Genomic DNA, 20,791 nt, shown 5'->3' with positions numbered 1-20,791 from the left:
TTTCCTTGCCAAACGCCATGGCACAAGTTGCCATGGCAGAATCTTGCCATGGCCAAAATTGCCATGGCCAGTTTTTGCCATGGCAAAATAAAAAAAACTGAGTTATCGATATGAAACAACATATTTCTACCAATACATCCGTTTGGAAATAGTTAAAATCACTTTTTAAGAAAAATGAAAAAAAAATTGCCATGGCAATTTTGCCATGGCAAAATCATGAATTTTCTTGCCATGGCAAAATTATTTGCCATGGCAACACATTTTGCCATGGCAAAAGACCGATTTGCCATGGCAAAACCGCTTTTGCCATGGCAAATGTAATTTTCTCGTACTGATTAACAAAAAACTAGTTATGATATCATATCAAAACATACTAACTTTAAAATAGGTGGGTTAATGTAACAATTTAAGGCACTTTTCATTTTTGTAAAGCGCGTATAAATATGGGCTGAATTTGCCAAATACCGGCGTGGCAAAAAGAAACCGGCGGCTATTTGTACTAAATGAATTAAATGTGCTTATTTCTTATCTTTTTTAGTTTCTTCTTGCATAACAGAGTTTTGATATTAAACATTCACGTTGCATTTCTCTTGTCCATTTTGGAGTTCCTTTTAATACAGTAGGGAGTCCTCAGTTCATAAGGTTTCAATAGAATAAATATAGCTTTTATAGATGATCAAAACTCAAATTTTGAAAGTTTTAACACAATGGCTTAAAATTCAAAGATAATATTGATGTAATACGTATGGATTCCTATATTATACAATATGTACATGTTTATGCGTTACAACGTTTTTCATATCAAATGAAGACTAAAAAATCGAATTGTAAATGAATATTGTTACGGTCGCTCCAGTACAGCCTTATGTTTAAAACCAATGTCTGACAACTTCGTCAGGGAATCGACTCTTCGGCTCAATGGTTAGAGCATAGCCCTTCCATCCATGCAAACCGGGTTCGAATCCCAGCAGGGGCTTTTCTTGATTTTTTATTATAAAATTTTCGCCTCTTTTATTTCTGTTACGCTTTGAAATGCGGAAAATGGGGGCTAGTCCGGGATTGGACTTTATCTAATGCCCTAAATGGCACTTCTATGCCAAAATGGTATTCACGTCATCATAAATGTTGCCTCTTCCAAGAGGGGAAGTGTTACGGTCGCTCAAGTAGTACAGCCTCATGTTTCAAACCAATCTCTGATAACTGCGTCAGGGAGTTGACTCTTTGGCTCAGCGGTTAGAGCATTGGCCTTCCAACCTTGCGACTCGGGTTCGAATCCACCAGGGGCAGTTCTGATTTTTCATTATAAAATTCTCTCCTCTTTCATTTCTGTTACGCTTTGAACTGCGTAAGAATATGTAGAAAGAAAATTTATTTATTCAGTTTTAAATAGGCGATACAATCAAATAATTTAAGGAAAATAATAGTATGTATTTCTGAAACAGATATTTAAAAATATCAAAACAAGTCTTACTTCATTCTGTAAGCAGACAGCTACATTCGTGCAAGCCTTTGGATCCAGAAGGGCGTCACATTGGAAACAATACAGTCCACGTTGTTCAACTGGAGCAGCTACAAGATGCAGATAGATATAGTTGTATGTTACCAGTGTTACATACTTGATATTATATTTCAAGCAGCGCGTCATAAGTAAATCAACAGCTTTTAAAATAAATAACATTTAACAGGTGATTTTAAAACATAGAATAGTTCAGATATTTATTAATTTGAAGAAGGCCAATGGTCATCTTTCAAGAAAAAATATTTGTCCATATAAGAAATCTGCGTTGCGTTTAGGGTACATATAAGCGAATGGTGGGTTAAAGACTTTATTAAATGTGTGCGTTTACTTATTCAGAATTACCACATGTATAAGCATCAGAAAATTTAAAGTAATCTGCTCCTATATTAATTAATTGTCAAATTTCTTTTTACAACCAATAACTGAATGTTGCTTTAAATTGTAGGTCTTCTTTCAAATCTACTACACTTTTGGTTCCGCATCCTTGATTGTTACAGAAATCACCATGGCAACATTCAGTACACGTTGAAATGTCAACACTGCTCCGTCTTGTTACATTACTCGATAGCGTTCCAATAAATTTGTCTCGAATGACATTACAACGCTAAAAATATTAATTTCTAATCAAATTTGATAAAATGTTCAAAGATAAGTGTGAGACATTCAGTGCTTACTTTCATGGATGTTTAAGCAGTCAGTATAATAATTAAATGATTTTGTTATTTACTATTATAAATTATATTTGAAAAAGCAGAAAGATGTGTCGTTCAGATGCGTCGTAATTATTCATTCAAACCTTCGGCCTTCGTAATTAGATTACGATGTATCTGAATTGAAAATCGTGTTTCATTTGCCAACAAGGCACGCAAAACTAAAAATCTATTTCCCAATTGTAGGAAGTTTAGTATTCCTATGTTCCAAACTCTTATACGTTATGGCATGCATATAAACGCCGAACGAAGTAGGTTACAGATATGCATAATTGAACATTCATTTTAAATCATATAAGTGAAAGATTGGCAAAATAAATAATTAGGTAACAGTTGATAAAAATGATCAGCATTGCCCACTGTTTTACATAATGTAGTTTTAAGATGTTATGCCAATCACATACTATTAAACGAAAAGTGTAAGAATTTGTTTCCATCCTATTTCAACTAAAGTATACAAACAAATACCTTATAATACATGCAGCCAGTATTATATAAAATACTTCCACTTGTCGAAACAAATTGTTCGGTGAAACAATACTGAAAATTTGAAAAAATACGTAGCTATAATAAGGTAAAAAAGAAACAACATCATATTGCATTTTAAATGACAGTTTTTTCAAGTACCAATTTCCATTAATTGTCGATTTTCTTAACGTAGTGGACCTGTGACGACAATCGACAATTTCCGTGTAATTATTTATTAGACAATTCGGTATTCTTCGCAAGTAAATAAAATAGGGTTATTATAACAGTAGCTTGATCTGGGATGCAGTATTCGGCTCGAGTGGATTTTGCCAGATCGGGTCTCACGAGGCGCGCAAGCGCCGAGTGTGATCCGACCTTGCAAAATCCACGAGAGCCGAATACAAAGTCCCAGATCTAGATACTGTTATAATGACGCTTTTATTATATACCTTTACCATTTTGATTCTTGTTTTGTTCTTGAGCGAAATCTTCAATGTTTATTGATATTAATTGGAACTTAGTGAAGTTTTTATGTGCGCTATTTATAGAAATGTGTTGGGCCATGCATATTGATGAAAATAGTCCGGCAGCATACAATACGGAAGGTACAATACGGAATTTAAAAGGTACAATACGGAATATTTGTCTGTCTGTTCATATTTAATTGTGAAATACAAGCCGATTATTTACAGAATTTATATAGGTATATATTAAAGCCCAAAGCGCACACGGCTTTCCGTACTGAAATCTTATAAAGAGTTAGTAATTGTCACGATTCCGCTGCTACAAAGTTCTTAAACAATATCGTGGTAATTTGTAAACTGTTAAATTTAATCATTTCACATCAAAGAGTATCATGAGACATGGACTAGAGATATTATTGTTCAAATTCCAAAAAAAGGAAATTACAAAAATGTGAATTCGTAAAGGGGACGAACTTTTGTAGGGATAATACACGTTCTTTGTACATTAACGTCTTCAGAAGCCCGCAATAATATTTGTGACCGAGACCGAAGGCCGAGGTCACAAGCATATCTTAAAGGCTTCTACTGACGTTAATACATGTTTGTGACCGAGATTGAAGGTCGAGGTCACAAACATATACTAAACATGATTATCAATATCTACATATTTTACAGAAATTCTATTTATGATTAAATTTGTAAGTATTTATGTTGAAAATTATCTTTAAGTTAGAATATTTTAGTGTAAAAAAATTGCGGGCAATAAAAGCAAGGCGCTAGATGAATATAATGACATCACATGTAAATCGTTCGGATTTAATGTGTTAATTCACACCTAAACATCTAAGAATACATATTTGATACATTTTGTACAGGGAAAAAAGATACAGTTAGCTCATTTTCATTTGCAGTAAAATAATGCTTGGTAATTCGTTAGTACATTTATGGTTTGAATGAAATTGATGGGATGATCAAAATTAGTTATGCATGTTATCATTATCAAGGACAATAACCTTTGTGATATTACATTTTGATATGCATAATCTCCCTTGTCTTGATATACACAAAAATACACTTTAAGATGATCTATATAAGATGATAATATTATGATATTTCTTAATTGAAACACTTAGCCAACGGTAGGAAATATTGTGCTAAAAACGACATATTTCTTTGTTTGATCAAATATTTAAACAGTGTTATTGACTGTCAAAACATTAAAAGAATTAAACGGGTTATCAAAAGCAGTACAAACATATCTGCATTGTATGAATAGCTATTGATTGACTAAGTAATAACAAACATACACAGTCAAATATAATGACATTTTTGTACAGTTATGATGATTATCAAACGATAAAAGATAAAAGGTAAGGGTAGAAGCACAAAACACTCCAAACACAGCCATAGAGATAAAATTGATAAAACAAGTAAGACACAATCAAAAAACCACTTTTACAGCTGCCAATACAGCAGACCAAACTCAAGTTTGATTATCTAAATTGTCCAACAAGTCTGTTCTCTGAACGCTCATTTCATGCATAATATAAAAACCTTTGTACATTTAGTCACTTTTAGAGTACTAATTTTTATTGATTTTTGTGAGAAATTATGTGTTCGCCTGGAATATGTGGGTTAGTCCCTTTAAGGCAAATATTTCAAACATTCTCTTAATTAAACGCACATAAACATTTTGCGGTAACTTGTGTCATCGAAGAATCCCAAACTTTCACTGAGTGACATCAAAATATTGTTTCAAACTGTACAGTCTAGGATTTGCGAGTGAAAAATGAATTCGATTTTACACGTATCAACAGACAACAGTTACTTACGTTTTATTTCATGACTGTCTTCTTAGAGGTTTCAGAACAAATTTACAAATTTCGCTCGCGAAACGTCACGCGTAAAGAGTACCTATAAGAAATTCTATTTAAACGAATGTCGTTCTAAAAAATATTTACTGCGAAACATCAGTGCCGGAAGGATGGATGGAACCGTGAACAGAAAACAATAAACTGTGCTTAGATTGAAAATATACACAATCATATTGTACTCTATATTGTGTTTACTTTGACATATCCACATAAACATTTACAAATATATATTCTGAATCACTATAAAAATCTATGGTATTTAAATAAAAAGAAGCACATGACATATGAATGGCCAATGAAAGGCAACAGTGCAAAATTAGTTCTAAAGCTGCGCTTTGAATTGTTTGTCTAGAGTAATAACTGTAAATGATAATGCACATTCACTGCCATTTCACAATCCGACTGAAAATAAGTTCTCGTCTCATTTCCGTAAACGCTGGACAACAGTATTATTCAGGAAACAGGTACAAGTTGTTTTCTTCAGAAAACGTGAACATATATTGATTCGAATCATTTTCATTAAAATGTTTTACGCAACACAGTACTTTTCATCATGTACTGACACAATTTTGTGTGCGAGAAGTGCAATATGATGGCATTGAATACCACATAAGCAATTGCCTTTAAATGGTTTTGCTGTGTTATATACGTAACTGTATATTCCAAATCCGAGGTCGGATAATTCATGTGCTAAACATATTTTAAATTCTTTTGTGATGTTGTAGTTGGCGGTCAAATATATGTTTATATTATCACGGACAGGAACGTTACAGTTATTTTTAAAATTTGACGTGTCATATCCATGTCTGCAAATGTTTGAATCAGTAACAATATGCAAGGTTTTGCCTTCATGTGGTCTTGCACTAGATGAGTAAATCTTCTCAATTGCCTCTTGTTTTAATTTTTCATATCGAGGAAGATCAATTTGAGTCTTGAGTTCTGCTATTCTTTTTCGATACTGTAATATGTGGTACCTTTCTAATGATTCTACAAGTGGTTGAATGTTAAAGTATACCGCAACTTCATGCACTTCCAAAATACTTTCTGTTGGCGGTAAACTACCAAATCGTAGATAATTCAAAATGTGTATAAACAGGTGCCCATCGCAATCGATGAAGAAGCGGCCATCTTTGTCCTTGCTTATCACGTGACGTCCACTAAACATGGCGGCCAGCATGCTGTCAGGGTCCTTTGTTAGAGTGCTCAGCAATGTTGTCATCATCTTTCCACCAACGTTCAGCTCAACAACATCTGGAAACTTTCAAAATGAACCGGATTCTTTGTTTTGTTTTTAAAATGATTAAGAAAGTTAATACAAAAAGTAGAAACATATGCTGCCAGAAGTAAAATACGCTTAGAGCACCATTTCAGGAAAATATTAACATTGTCTTCTGAATTATAACCATGAAAGTCAAGCATATTTAAATCATACCACTACTAATTATACGTGTTTTTATCATGATGCTTATTAATTTACTGATTTGCGTAAGATAAACTAGTGCACAATTTTGTGACCAAGCATGACAATTTTAAGTGCAAGGGTTTCTTTTGTTATACGTGACATTTATGCATTATTTTGCATGAAAACACTGATGATCACAATAATAGCCTGGATATTTAATTTCTGTGATTAAAACTGTATGAAGTCATATCACGTCTGCGATATATTTACCTTATTATAAATTATTGGAGAAAACAAATTCCAACTTAAACATGTTTTATATCTCTATACGGGCCTCAAAAACTGAGTTGACACCTGTGTCATTTACTGTTAGAAAATGTGTGTTACTGTTCATTACGTTAACTGTCACGTTTTTAGTTGCATAACATGATAACAATCGTTATCGATATAATTATTTAACATGTACTATAAAATTACTTTAAAAACACAATCTTACTGTTATATGGGCAAGAACACTCTGACGAAATAGGAATGTTATCAGATATATTTCCCTTTTCTTTGAGGATGAACTTTCGAAAAAGCCATGTATAGTTGCAGTATAGGGTTTTCAATGTTTAACGTAAGACAGTTTATCTTGTGCATGTAATATTTAAAAAAAAATGGACTATATGAACGCAAAAAAAAAGTTTTTTTGTAAATCTAGAGGAGAAATTTCTTATAGTATAAATATAAAAAAGTTGTGTATAACGAAAACCAAGTACATGTAATAAATTGCCAACAGAAACAAAGAAACAATTTAAACTGACACAACGGTAGTTAGATTGACAATCAAGATTATGTACGAGAAAATATATGAGCTTTGTCAAATTTCCCGGAAGCAGTGCTCAGCAAGCACAGCCAGAACCTTACATCACAAAGTAGGCCCACCAAAGAAACTATAATTGAAAATATAGCGGACGGGTTGCTTCCAAAATACAACAACAAATATGTATTTTAATTGTAGGCAAGACGCAAAAATGGGGATGGGATAGAGAAAGGGATCAAACCGTGTTGGTGGAAAGGGACAAAACAAAGATGAATATTCGAAAGGAAAGTCACACTTGTTTCTATATATTCTAAACTTGTTTCTATATTTTCTGCTTATTGTGTTATACAACTATTTATAGATATAAGATAAGATTCTAGTTTTACAATTTTACATGTTTTTTTTTTTGTTAAAATGCAACGTCCCCAAAACCTAAACGACTTCTACACTACTGTGTTAATCCGCTAGCCTAGTGTATCATCATATTTGTGCCGCTTTAAAGTTTACTGTAATTGTTATAATCGTCTTATCAGCGCAAAAACCGGATAACGGCATTGATATAAAGAAACACTTATCGACTTTTTGCGCTCAGATGACGAATATTATATGTTTATTCAAGATATTCGAGATATTCGAGTTTCACTGAAACATGTCTTCTTTGTATGTTCTTCCCTAGGTTTGAAGCAATTTAGTCGGCTTTCAAATAAAAAAGTTAACTTACATTTTCCATATCCAGTTAATTGCACAATGTTTAAAGAGAATTTGTAAAACACAGCTTGATTTAAAACTTCCTGATTTGTATCGTATCTGAAATACAAACAAGTGACGTCAGCATAAAAAAAGCAGTTAATATGAGATCGTAAATAAAGGCCGCGATGAAATACACCAGTACAAAAACCAAAAAAGCTACTTAGGTGCTTGGTGACAGGCCGATGGACAAAAATATATCCAAAACGAGGTACAAAGCAATTAACAGACCAACTACATTAAAATGAGTCAGGGTAATACATTACATTAGGTTCATTGTCATTTCGTCTTATTCAGTGTGCACCATTTCAATACAGTAACAGTTAAATACGTTCAAGAGAATATTTCTTGAAGTGTGAGTAAACACTGAATTTTTAAAGGTAAACATTACTATGACTGGCTAAACCGTGTCACCCAAAGTCAGACTGGTGATGACTTAGTTAGCATTTATTACACTGATGTTATAAAGAAGGTAAATAAGGTATGTGCACGTATCAAAAAATATTTACACATGTGTCTTTTTGTAGTATTAAGAAGCAAGTTTTGGTTAAGATTCTTACAAGATTATCATCATTGAAATATAACATCTTAACATTTCTACATAGATTCATGAACTTAGGAGCAGAAACACCGGCTTTTTCAAAGAGGGTAAATCTTATGTCACTGTACACATTAAATAGAACCAAATATAATTAATAATCATGGTATACAAAATGTATATAGCAACAGTTGAACAGCGACACAAGTTTTGACATTCCTTCCTATATTTATTCGTCCGTTTGTTGTGACTATTTACAACACTACTGGGAAAGTTCCCCGTAGACAGTGAGAGCGTGAAATAAATGAAGATATCATGTTAAGTGTAAAATAAGTTAGAAAAGAATGAGAAAATTGTAAATGTTATCAAAATTCCTTACTAACCTAATAGTTTTATTCTGAGACAGCCTGCTTAAAGGAGTCCAAACTAGGTGAGGCAAAAATAGTTTGAAATATTCTATGTCAATATAAACACGGGTGCATGAGACAGGTATTCCTAATAGACATTTTTAATCTATCCCGATGACGAGTGTGTATACCCGATTAAGGACGTATTTACCTGTTTACCTGTGTAAAGGGACATCTCAAAATACTCAAGTGATATAACGTGGTGTAAGAGTAGCATCAATGCTATAACTTTATTCATTTATTTCATATCAATCTGGTGGTTAATACCTTATTCTGGGAATGTCACCGCTTAGTTAAGTTAAGTTAAGCTCCCAATTGGAGATATGCAAAAAAAACCTTTTTGTTTTGAGTCGGCTAAACGCTGTCAACCGTTTGACGAGTCCTTGCTAACTCCCGATTTCTCATTCTTAAATGGCCTCACAACACAGCGAAGTGATGTAGTTCCATTAGATTGTCTCTAATTTCAAAGAATTCATTGATCGAATGAAGTTCATTTATGTCAATCCTATTTGCTATGACCAATATACGATGTAATCTGTCATATTTATGACTTGTAATTGTGCAATACTCGAATAAAGCCACGTATTTTCTTCCGCGGTAACTCGTTAAGCATAAACTCGCATAACGATTCTGAGGGATTTGGTAATACATTTGCGCATATGATTATGGTGACGAATTTTATGCCCTTTTGTCACAAAATAGCAAATATGATGTTCACAAATTCAAATAAAAACTGCATATTAACTTATTAGCCAAATGATCCATTTGTTACCCTGTCCGTTTCAAAAAATAATCTTCAAATCATTGCGCAAATAACAAATTTATTGCGCTGTGCATTACATGAATTGCGCAGGCTTACAAAGCTGGCGTAACATCCAGCGAAAGACAAAATATAGTTCCAGAACATACTGCTAGTATTTTATTGAGTGGGTACCTCTGAAAGCATTGGAATGTCTCTTATCAAAGAGTTTACCACATCGATGAAATTAAATTATGACAGCTTCATTTTAAATGACCCGAATAAGATATGTGCAGTACGTTAATTCTTCCGCGAGACTTCGTGGATGAATCCTAACTACATTCTGGACACTTGCCGGCGAACACGCGTGACCTGTTTATAACAACGCTTCTACGACTTTGCGTGGGTTGAATTTTGCAGTCAGTAAACGGATAAATTATCGGAAGAAGAAGCTCTTACTGGTTTGTTTAGTTACTATTGATATTAAAAATGATTTTATTTCTTATTTTTCGAGAAATAAACAAATCGGCAAAACATTAAATTGTATTTTCTTGTAGTTTTTGAAATCGAAAGTAGATCGTCTATGTTTGGCTGCTTTGACGAAACGGAACAACTTTTTTATGAAAAGATTTAAATAAGAGGTAATTTAACCGTAAACTTCAATGTCAGATACTGCCAATTGCTGCTAAATGTCTTCGTATCATCACAATTTGTAAAATATATTGTTGAAACTGGAGAAAAGTGTAATCGTATCTGGATATAATATTTTGGGTAAATATCGAGCTGTGTTATGAAATTTTAACATTATAGTAACAGACATGATAGATATTATTGTAACAGAAATGATGCTAGAATTTATTTTTATTACACCTACATATAATCTATATCAGACTCATATTCTAGTCCTGAGGCATGATCTGAAAGTAAAAAGATGAAGTGACAGTCATACTTTGGATATTGTAATACTAGAAAGAATCTAGGTAATATTTAGAAATTGAAACAGAAGATTTTCAGTTAAAATCGCACCTAAGGCTGTATCAAGGGTCTACATATTCAAAAATTTCTTGTGGTAATACCCCAAACCCTACTTGCAGGAGGGGGTATCCTCCCACACCCTTCCCCCATATTGCCACTTTACAGTTTGATACATTTGCCCTTTTACCACCTGCCGCAATGCCCATTTCAAAATCTGACTGCAATTTAAAGCGGAAAGAAATACCCCCGCCCACACCCACCCTGCTACCGATCACGTAAAAATGGCTCAAACATTTTTCTGCCCAGTCTGGGCCTGTCTGTCTACATGAATCAAAATGGATAATTGAAAGTGGATGGACTTCGGGATAACAGACATGATTTTTAAGGGGTTAACAAGTCTGAAATAGAATAAATGATAGTTTTAACTAAAAAAGAACTACATTTATTATTATCGGTTATACTATATATTGACACTCAGCAACATTTACATACAAGTATCTCTAAACGCAAAAGTAAGTATACTTTAAATTGACATCACTGATAATATGGTTGAACAATACCTAACATATGACAAGGCTATCGCCAGGCCCATTATAATATCTGTAAAGTATCAGTTCTTTCGTCCATCCGTTACAAATTGTATGTGGCAATCCGCGCTGTAAAATTTTAATATTATAAATTGTCATATTTAAATTTTATCATGTGCGAATATATACCAGCCGATAATTACCTCTTTTGGCAATGCCGGAGGCAAATGTTTAATGGAAAAATATATAAAGTCATGGGCAGTATCTTAGTGTCAGCTGTCAAATTGTAGTTTGTACTTTCAACGCTTTTATTTCTGCGAAGCACTCTTCAATTTTAGAGAAATATATTGGGTTTAAATACCTTTATAATGTCAATCAAAGTTTTACTAGGCATCGACCGAATGTTCATTTCATTTATTGTAACAAAATCTCTCTTTAGTTCGGGAAAAAAAACTAAAAACAAACTGAAACTGGTAGACTATACTGTCAGTACATCAATCATTAGCCGACTCAGGCCCTTCGGGCCTTTGATTTAAAGTTAGTAATTAAAATACAAAACACTTAAGATAGTAAATATATATCACCTACAAACCTCCTAGAGTAAATCCGAACACTTGTAACCTATCCGTAATTCGCTGTTATTGATCCATATAAGCAAGCACTTATTTTCGTCTAAATATAGAATGACAGGTCATTAAAGCCTAGTCACGTACTCCTACGCTTTAATTTAAATCATTGCGACATATTATGTAGTTCCTACTGAATTTATATTTTTCGTAATCTCTTTTGTGTGTGTGTGTATTACTATGCTTTTGTCGATGAACTATACATCTTTTGTTACCTAGCATTTGTTATTAATCGTGAGTTTATCATGTATTTGTGTTGAAGGAGTAAATGAGTTCCCCCTCAATACATATATACATGTATTTGTTAACAATTGATTGCACTCTTTTTTTGCAGGTTACTACCGGAACTAGTTTTTGGCTGTATTCAAATTTATTTGCATATCGTCATGTAGTATTGTATAATACCTTGGGTGAAATAAAGTTATCTGTCTGTCTGTCTGTCAGTTATTTTTAACGTTTTAAAGTGAAGTTGTACACGTATATGAGTTTCCCGACAGGAAGTCGTTTTGAATTCAGACTTTTGTAACCATGTTTTCAATAATATAAATGTAAAACAATCAAACATAGATGTAATATAATGGATAAACGTAGAATAGATTATATAAACTATAGAATTTTAGGCGTACTGAAAAGGCTGCATTATACGAAAGAGCATTAATGCCAGCTACGTGTTATTTAATAAAGTATGTAACTCTTAATTTCGAGTTACGTACCTTTCTAGCCCTACATTTTGAACAGTTTCGTATACCTTACATGAAATTTAGTTTTACTACATCGACATTTCGATTTTAATAACAAAAACAAATCAATGCCAAGCCCAAAAACGTCCATAATTCAGCTAAAATACCTGGCAGCTTGGCAGTAAAAAGAGGGCAAAATTCATGAAATATTGGTGCATGAGTTCTGGACCTTGAGTTGTATGATGTTGGTGATGATGTAGATTATTCTTTTTAGACTGAATCTAATCCATTTAGTAAAAAAAAAAGACTGAGTGAAAATACACCAAAACTTTATTTGAAAAAAAAAACCAAACAAGTTGGAATAATTGGATTTTATATATATCTAATACTCAAAATTTCGACTTAGTATCACAGGATTTCGTCTAAACAATTCTATGATAACTGGATTGCGATAACAGGCATTGCAAGTTCCAGATTTCGCACTGTCCACGCAAAATGCCACTTATGAAGCCATATGGTGACCGCACGATACTTTGGTCGTAGTATTTATTTGAAAGCCATATGGCTGATCGACCGACAGTCTGTATTTTCATTTTTGGAAGCCACATGGACAGGCCGATCGGGCGACATTTGCAAGTTATAAAGCTCTAACCCATGCTAACTATTTCGTATCACGCGCCGACCTATATTATTTCCGTATTCGCAAATATGGAAAGTGGAATCACTGTATCACGGTATATCACTGTATTTTCTGCTACCATTCTTTTTGTATGGTGTTTGCTCTGTCGCAGCAACATAACAACAAAACGTTATTATGGCGCCATGCAAAACATCGCCCCGCAGAACATTGTTAAATGTCACCTATCAGAACGTCTCGTCCCGCCCCGCCAAATGTGCCCCGCTGAATCTTGCACCACAAAACGTCGCCCCGCTAAACGTCACCCCGCCAAACGTCGTTATAGCGCCCCGTCGACTGTCACCCCGCCGAATGTCTCACTGCCGAAATTCGCCCTACTAAACGAAACGTCGCACCGCCTGACTTCAGGGCTTTTGTTTTGCATAGCACTAGCCGTATTTTTGAGGAAGTAATACAGATTTCAGTATTAAAGTTACTGATCGGATAATACTTGCCATAATCTTTGCCAAATCCACTCACTCAAGTGTAGCATTGGCCTATCTGGCTGAGGTAAGAGTAAGATGCATTTCCAATGTTAGACAATTTTCTCGGACGGACGCATGCACGCGCGCAAATTTAAACGATTAAAAGAAGTGAAATAATGCTATATATAATTAGATATAGTAACAAATCTATCTGACTCATTTTCTAAAACAAAACATCCTCGAAAAAAATAACCGCTTGCTACAGCCCTGTATCTTTACATGCGTATATGCTTAAATGCATTTGAGAAAAAACCCAATACTTAATCGGCATATGACATCCAGGTCAGCATCGTGATAGACTAGAAATGCCTATTAGGATGTTGGAAATAAGGGAGAAGTTTTTTTGCGATCATTTAATTTTTATTATCATTATTATTATACCCGATTTATTTAGCGCCCTTTTCATGATAAACACGTTCAAAGGCGCTTTACATATAGCAAACGCAGCCACACAGGGCGCGAAATCCATCCTCTACTAGCGATCTAAGAGCGATCTGACGAGAGGGACAGAGTGAGAGAAATCCTTTTCAGATACAGGCCTGTCCGGCTAACTGAGCCTAGCTCTTTGCGAATAGACAGTCTGGTTCCTTAACGTGCCCGGTGTATAGCACCTATACACGCAAAGCCGTCTTTCCAGAGAAAAACCAGTACAGGCCAATTTGTTAGGTAGGAGACACTCAAGAGTATTTCAGAAATTTCCAGTGCCTGGACCGGGATTCGAACCCCGGACCTCTGGATTGACAGTCAAGCGTGTTACCACTAGACCACCGGCCCACCTTACGTAATTGTAAATTCTATGAAACATAATAAGCCTAGCATTATTTCTACGGTATTCAAAGGACCTTAAACCTAAACTTAATTTCATTATTGAAATACTTTAGTAACTGGTGTAGTCTTTCTTTTTACTCATCGTATTGCACGGCGCTGCACCATCTCAAGGTTATCTATGCTCTTTGTAGTGTGAGATGACCAGACGGCCGATGTGTACTTAAGTTGGGGACAAAGTTAATTTAGTGATATTTTGTTTTGTTTTGTTAAGCACCATAACTCTCTCTCACATTGTATGATAATTAACACCCTTTCTAACTTTCTAAAATGTGTATTTCTTGGTTAATTTATTGTTTAAATTTATTTTTCTTGAATACTATAGCTTTGAAACTTTATACATTTTTTCTGACCAATGGGCATATAAGAAGACCAAGAATCATAAATCTTTTCTTGTATATCGGGTTACACAAATCTCTTACAGACGGGCCTTCGAACAAAAAAGGCAGTGCTCTTGTTTCAAGGCCCGCTAGTGCTTTGTCATCCTTGAACATCATCCCCGCATGAATTGAAAACAAAATATTCGGTCAAAAAGTCATACCAAATTCGAATGTTTACGAGCCCCTCCTGGAGAAAATGAAAATGATTAGGACAACAGTTTCGTACCATTTCACAGTCGGCAAGTGTTTAGTCATGTCGGATCAACCTAGCCTGAATTGTAAGCAAAATAATCGGTAACAAAATCAGCCCAGCTCTCGAATTTCATGACAACCCCTTGACGATTTTTCAGGGTACATTACCTAACGTTTCGTATTTATATTTTAAAGTCGGCTATATTTTGGTCATTTGGGATGATCCTGCAAGCATGCAAGCAAAATGTCCAACCCCAAAATCAGCCTAACATTTGATTCGAGAAATGACAATTATAATGGCAATTTCGATAGTTATATTTTAAAGTCAGCTTTAACCATAGAGGATGTTCTAGGTAACACGAGGATTGATTGCATGTCGAGTAAAGTGCCGTTTTGATGCAAATAAATGTCTCCGTTTTGTACTTTTGATAGCGGTTGTGACAGCTGAAGATGAGTCTTTTAGTTCGGTAGTTTGTGCATGTATGTATTGTTTAGACGGAATAAAGAGACGGTCATCAACTAGATCTAAACCTCGCAGACATTTTGGTGCAGTCGTCTTTTAAATGACCCTGACTGGATCCGATGTTTCATTTCTTATTTGGTCTCTTTAACATGATTTGATACTTTTAAATCCAGATATTAAATATGTGTTTTGGATATCATTAAATCGACTTAAATATATGTCGAAAATTGTACTAAGAGATATTGATATTTCATTTATTCATTTCATGGTATCTATAAAACAATCTAAAAAATCACAAAATACATTAAATGATATCTTAAAATATATTTTGTGATATCATTAAATGCGCTATACTTAAATATATAACTAATTTAAAATATATTTAATGTCATCATGAAATTAAGAATGTCATAATATGAGCTGAAGATATCGCAGAACTGATTAGATAGTAGAACGCATCCCAAGCTATCGTTAGATGTAAGTAAGAACATACATTACAAGTTTTTAATCATATTTAGAGATGTCCAAAAATGTTATGTTGTTTTTTTTTTTTTTTTTTTTTTTTTGTTTTTTTTTTTTGTTGTTTTCTTATATATTTAACTCATTAAATCATACCAAAACAGCATGTATATTATCTTAAATTATCCAACGTCACAATGACTTCACTGATAAAAGGCATAAAGATATTTAATGATATCATAAAAGAAATAACAATATCACAGAATGAAAATCAAAAATGTTGTTGATGAAGATTCATCCTAGGAAATGTTTATAAGCCCCCAACGAATCTGAATCTGCAAAAAAAAAATGCTGACCACAATAATCATGATAATGATCATCTGTTGTAACCTATACACTAATCAACAAATTGTCACATTCAGGCACACTTCTATCAAGTCAGCCCAAAGGTCATATCTTCTCATTAACACACGTTTACTCTCCTTAGAGGATAAACGTGATTCCTTTATGGCAATAAAAATATTACTTACAGAATTCTTTATTGTCCTAATTGATCTACTGCTGAGGTCATTTATATTCTTACCCTTTTAGTTCGTTACACAGTTTTCTGTTCTACGGTGCCCCTAAAGTGACATGTTACACACTTTTTTTTCACTTAGGTAATGTGAGACTTTTTTTATTTCGTTTAAACGAAATGATTTCGTTAAAACAAAATAACTATTTCGTTGTAACGAAATAACTATTTCGTTTAAACGAAATAACTATTTCATTTTAACGAAATAACTAATTCGTTTATTAATAAACGAAATAGTTATTTCGTTTAAACGAAATCATTTCGTTTTTACGAAATGTTATTTCGTTTAAACGAAATCATTTCGTTTAAACTAATTAGTTATTTCGTTAAAACGAAATGATATTTAAGTTATTTCGTTAAAACGAAATGATTTCGTTTAAACGAAATCATAAAAAAAGTCTCACATTACCTAAGTGGAAAAAAAGTGTGTAACATGTCATTTTAGGGGCACCGTACTGTTCAAAGTGTAGTGCTCTTCATAAAGTATTAAAATTTTATCAATCATTTCACGGGTACTATGTATTGCGTTGTATATATCTCATACATTAGGAAGTCAACACATAGGAAAAACATGTAACGACCGGTTAAAGATAAAATATAATTATGAACGTATTGTCCGACATAACGATATTCTTAAATAATTTAGTGGTACAATGTACTGTAAACTTTCATTTATCACGTAACAAAGTGGCTTTAAATGAAATAACGTTTGATCTGTTATCTGCTAGTAAATACAGGGCAGCATAACCGTAGAGATAAGATAGGAAATGTATAAATTAAAAAAATGAGAACTCACTGCAAATTTAGACAACTATAGACGCCTCAGTATGAACGGTAAGTGCATGTGTCAGATAAAATATTGCAGGCAACTTGCCTGATGTAGTAGTTTCTATATTATAAACAACATAATTGTGCGTCTATCATTGTCACACGAGTGTACAATGTCGTTTATAAGTTTATTAATATTGTGCGTAGTACAATTTCAGAAATATGATAAGAAAGACAGATAATTCCACAGAGTATTCTGTTAATAGTATTTTTTATAATTTTAAAACTGTGTGTTCAACGAGAACAGGGTGTGTTAGATTCTGCCTGTATCGGCAATAGGCAATTATCACCGTATGCTATTTAGGCAACATTTGACTATACGAGTAAATGAGCCGTGCCATGAGAAAACCAACATAGTGGGTTTGCGACCAGCATGGATCCTGACCAGCCTGCGCATCCATAATCATTGTACAGGACATAAAAGTCTTTTTAGCTGTCATGCATAAATTGTACTAAGGGTTTGAAATATACAAGGTTGAAACATCATTGCTATCGGTTCGATTTTTTATTGCATCCGATTGCATCGTACTGATCATGGGCCTCCGTGGTTGAGTGTTAAAGTCTGCGTCACCCTCCGCTCTGGGTTCGAAACCTTGCTTGGGATTTACAATACTTAATGCTTTAAAAGTATAACCTAATGTTGTGTTGATGTGAGGATTAACCTAATACGAAAATCATGTTGAAAAACGAAGGACGTAAAGCTTGAACATTCTTCAGGGATCGAAATGGTGTGGTAAAATATGCTTACGAGGGTCATTCTAAAAATAATGACAATATTGCAGGAATAGGGTACACGGTCTGTTGCAGACTTCAAATCTAGTTCATCCCCTCAAGGTATCCAGGTACTTCAGTGAACGAGAAATCCATGGGGTGAACGATGCAGATTGGTCTCCCCTCGTTATGCTCTTAAATAACTGGAAAATAATACTCCGAATACTCCGAAGTGCTTTATTCAATAACTATTTGCGCCAAGCCAGCATATCTTATTCATTCTTGGAAGTTGAAAAAAGTCAGTAGAACCTAGATCTTGTAAATAATGATTGATTTGGACAATTTTTTCATCTCTCAAACTTTTGAACGATGGTACTTTTGTGAGCCGCAGCGTTGTCATGGATCAACTAGACACCGTGAGGACCAGTCCTTGGCCTCATTTTTTTTTTCGTACTTTCGTTCTAACAGTTTTCAGTACTTTGTCTCTATAGATTGTTCCAGTGACTGACTTTCCTGACGATGTAGGAATTAGTGCATCAGGAATGCAAAATGTTTTGGAAACTTTTATTTCTTTTTGTAATAACTGGTCTACGGTCACTTCTTTCGCAGTCACTGTCTGTTGTAAACACGATGCTTTGGCTCATAAAAGTACATGTAGTTCTCATTGCATGTTTACAGCTTTGACATTGTTTGACCATTTAAATTTGAAAACTTTTCAGCGTTTCTTTAACATATTTGACTGTATAGGCATTTTGCGCCTCGGTTGATATGTGAGACACCCATCGGGCACAAACTTTTCTTAAACCCTTGGTGATAAACACAGTCTTTAATGACTGCTGGACCACTTTTAAATTTACGTACCCACGTCTGGTACTGCAGACTTCCCATATGAAGTATGCAGTTCACTGTGTATGTGCCCTGCAGGTATTTCTACAGAAGAACGCTTAAATGTACGCTCTTATTTAAGATTTTTGTCCGATTTTCATAGCTGCATGTATTTTGCTTAGTGTATGTGGCATCACCTGATACAAAACTAAATACAGTAAAAACTGTCTTAGTGACCCCATTTTTTCAGCGATCATCTGTCTACAGTTACCGTTTTAATTTCCTCCCAAAGAATTTCTCATTAAAATTGGCTTGTTTGTAGCGACTCCTTGTCTGATGTGTACAGCGACCATGATTTTCTCCCCTAAAACGGTGTTTTGGACCTTTATAATGACCTTATACCGAAGGACAACCAGCAACCATACTTGGTCTTTTGTTGTATTTTGTGGCCATTGCTGTGCAAACTGTCATCATTTCAGTTGCAAACAATATTGTCTTTGTGCAAACTAACCTTTTAAACTTTGCATTTAATGTCCTAATTACACATGAAGGTGTCAAACATCATTGGGAGTATCGACCAACAGGTGTTATTAATTGTCACATAATTACAATTTTAAGCTCTATTTTTAACTGTAGAAAATGGATGCATAGAAAGTATTATGATCCAATCAAAATATTTGTTAGCAACCTACAAATGTTTGGATTGTTTTGTTTCTATGCTACTTTCAACAATATTTGAGCCATCACAGTGGCCAGTACATCTTTCCTTGGTATGCATAGTCCAACCCACCTTTTTGATTATGGATTAGTGTACATGTATGTGAAATCAGGAATAATAATGTGCTATTAGACGTCTCCACCAGAGCATGTCCGACATTAAGACCTTTCATAGCTAGATTGTATATAGTGACTCCCTGTCTTTACTGTATCTCCGAAACAGTATCATAATGATAGCTTTCATTAAAACTTTGCAAGATTATAAAATAAAACGAGTTTGTTGCGTATCAAAAACTTCTACGGAATCGCGCAATTTTCATTATTTTTAGACTGGCGCTCCTATAGTAAAAACTCTGTTTAAAATGTGAATGGAGTATTTTCGTATCAAAGAGTATTATTAAAAAATACAAGCTTTGCTGAACGTTATAACCACTTGTTTTTCAGTGCTGTCGTACATTATCCTGATTTCCATATTCAAGTGTAAGTGTTACATATTTTATTTTTCATTATAATGTATGCAATAATATCTAACGAGTCATTCATGTTGAGTCTATAAATGTCTGAGGTCTGTCTCACATTGTACTTGCAAAGGCTGAGGATATGTTTCTGCGGCTCACGGACCGGCCTTTTTGGAACTAGTCCCATGATAAACATCCCCCGGACGAACGCTCCCCATGGGCCTCGAACCTTTGATCTCCCGATCCCGATCCCGAGGCTATGTCGCTAATGAATCATCAATGAATAAAGCAGTCCTAGTTAAGCATGTATCAGCTCAATCTCCCATTTAGATTATGCAATTTCTATCAGTGATAAGGTGCCTCTGTCTAGATCAACTAGTAAATAACGTGAATTGTTCATTGATATGGAGTACTTGGGCATTTTGTTTCCCATTTATTAGAAGTAGACCTTGGTAAAAGTTCAATATTTTGGTACTTAATTACAGGTATTACAATTGGATCAGAATTATATTAAAGTAACAGCGCAATTTATACGTGCAAAAATGTATTAATTGAATTTACTGAATGTTGTTATTTTACTGTGAAGCTATTGTGTATGCCCCGGCGTTGAAGATCCGCGGCGAGGAATGTAATAGTGTTTGAACTGTTTGTCCATCCGTCCGTCACATTTTCTAGTGTATTTAACTCCCCCTAAAGTTCCATTCAGGTCAAAAGATA

The 20,791-nt window shown here is 34.2% G+C and overlaps 1 protein-coding gene across 2 annotated transcripts; it reads right to left on the bottom strand.

Moving 5' to 3' along the window:
- Window positions 1-5,255: 5,255 nt before the first annotated feature.
- On the bottom strand, window positions 5,256-11,885 carry LOC128554872 (BTB/POZ domain-containing protein KCTD7-like). Of its 2 annotated transcripts, none has more exons than XM_053536189.1 (3): window positions 11,768-11,885; window positions 7,964-8,049; window positions 5,256-6,293 (listed from the first exon to the last, which is right to left on the bottom strand). In XM_053536189.1, the coding sequence occupies exons 2-3, from the start codon at window positions 7,970-7,972 to the stop codon at window positions 5,565-5,567; spliced, it is 738 nt and encodes a 245-aa protein (XP_053392164.1). In that variant the 5' UTR covers window positions 7,973-8,049; window positions 11,768-11,885; the 3' UTR covers window positions 5,256-5,564. The 2 variants fall into 2 exon arrangements, with proteins under 2 accessions (XP_053392164.1, XP_053392162.1); XM_053536187.1 differs by lacking the exon at window positions 11,768-11,885 and adding an exon at window positions 8,911-9,056.
- Between the last annotated feature and the right edge of the window lie 8,906 nt (window positions 11,886-20,791).

This window comes from Mercenaria mercenaria, unplaced genomic scaffold (genome assembly GCF_021730395.1).
Source record: "Mercenaria mercenaria strain notata unplaced genomic scaffold, MADL_Memer_1 contig_821, whole genome shotgun sequence".
Classification (NCBI taxonomy): Eukaryota; Metazoa; Mollusca; class Bivalvia; order Venerida; family Veneridae; genus Mercenaria; species Mercenaria mercenaria.
This window is presented reverse-complemented; position numbering and strand designations above follow the sequence as displayed.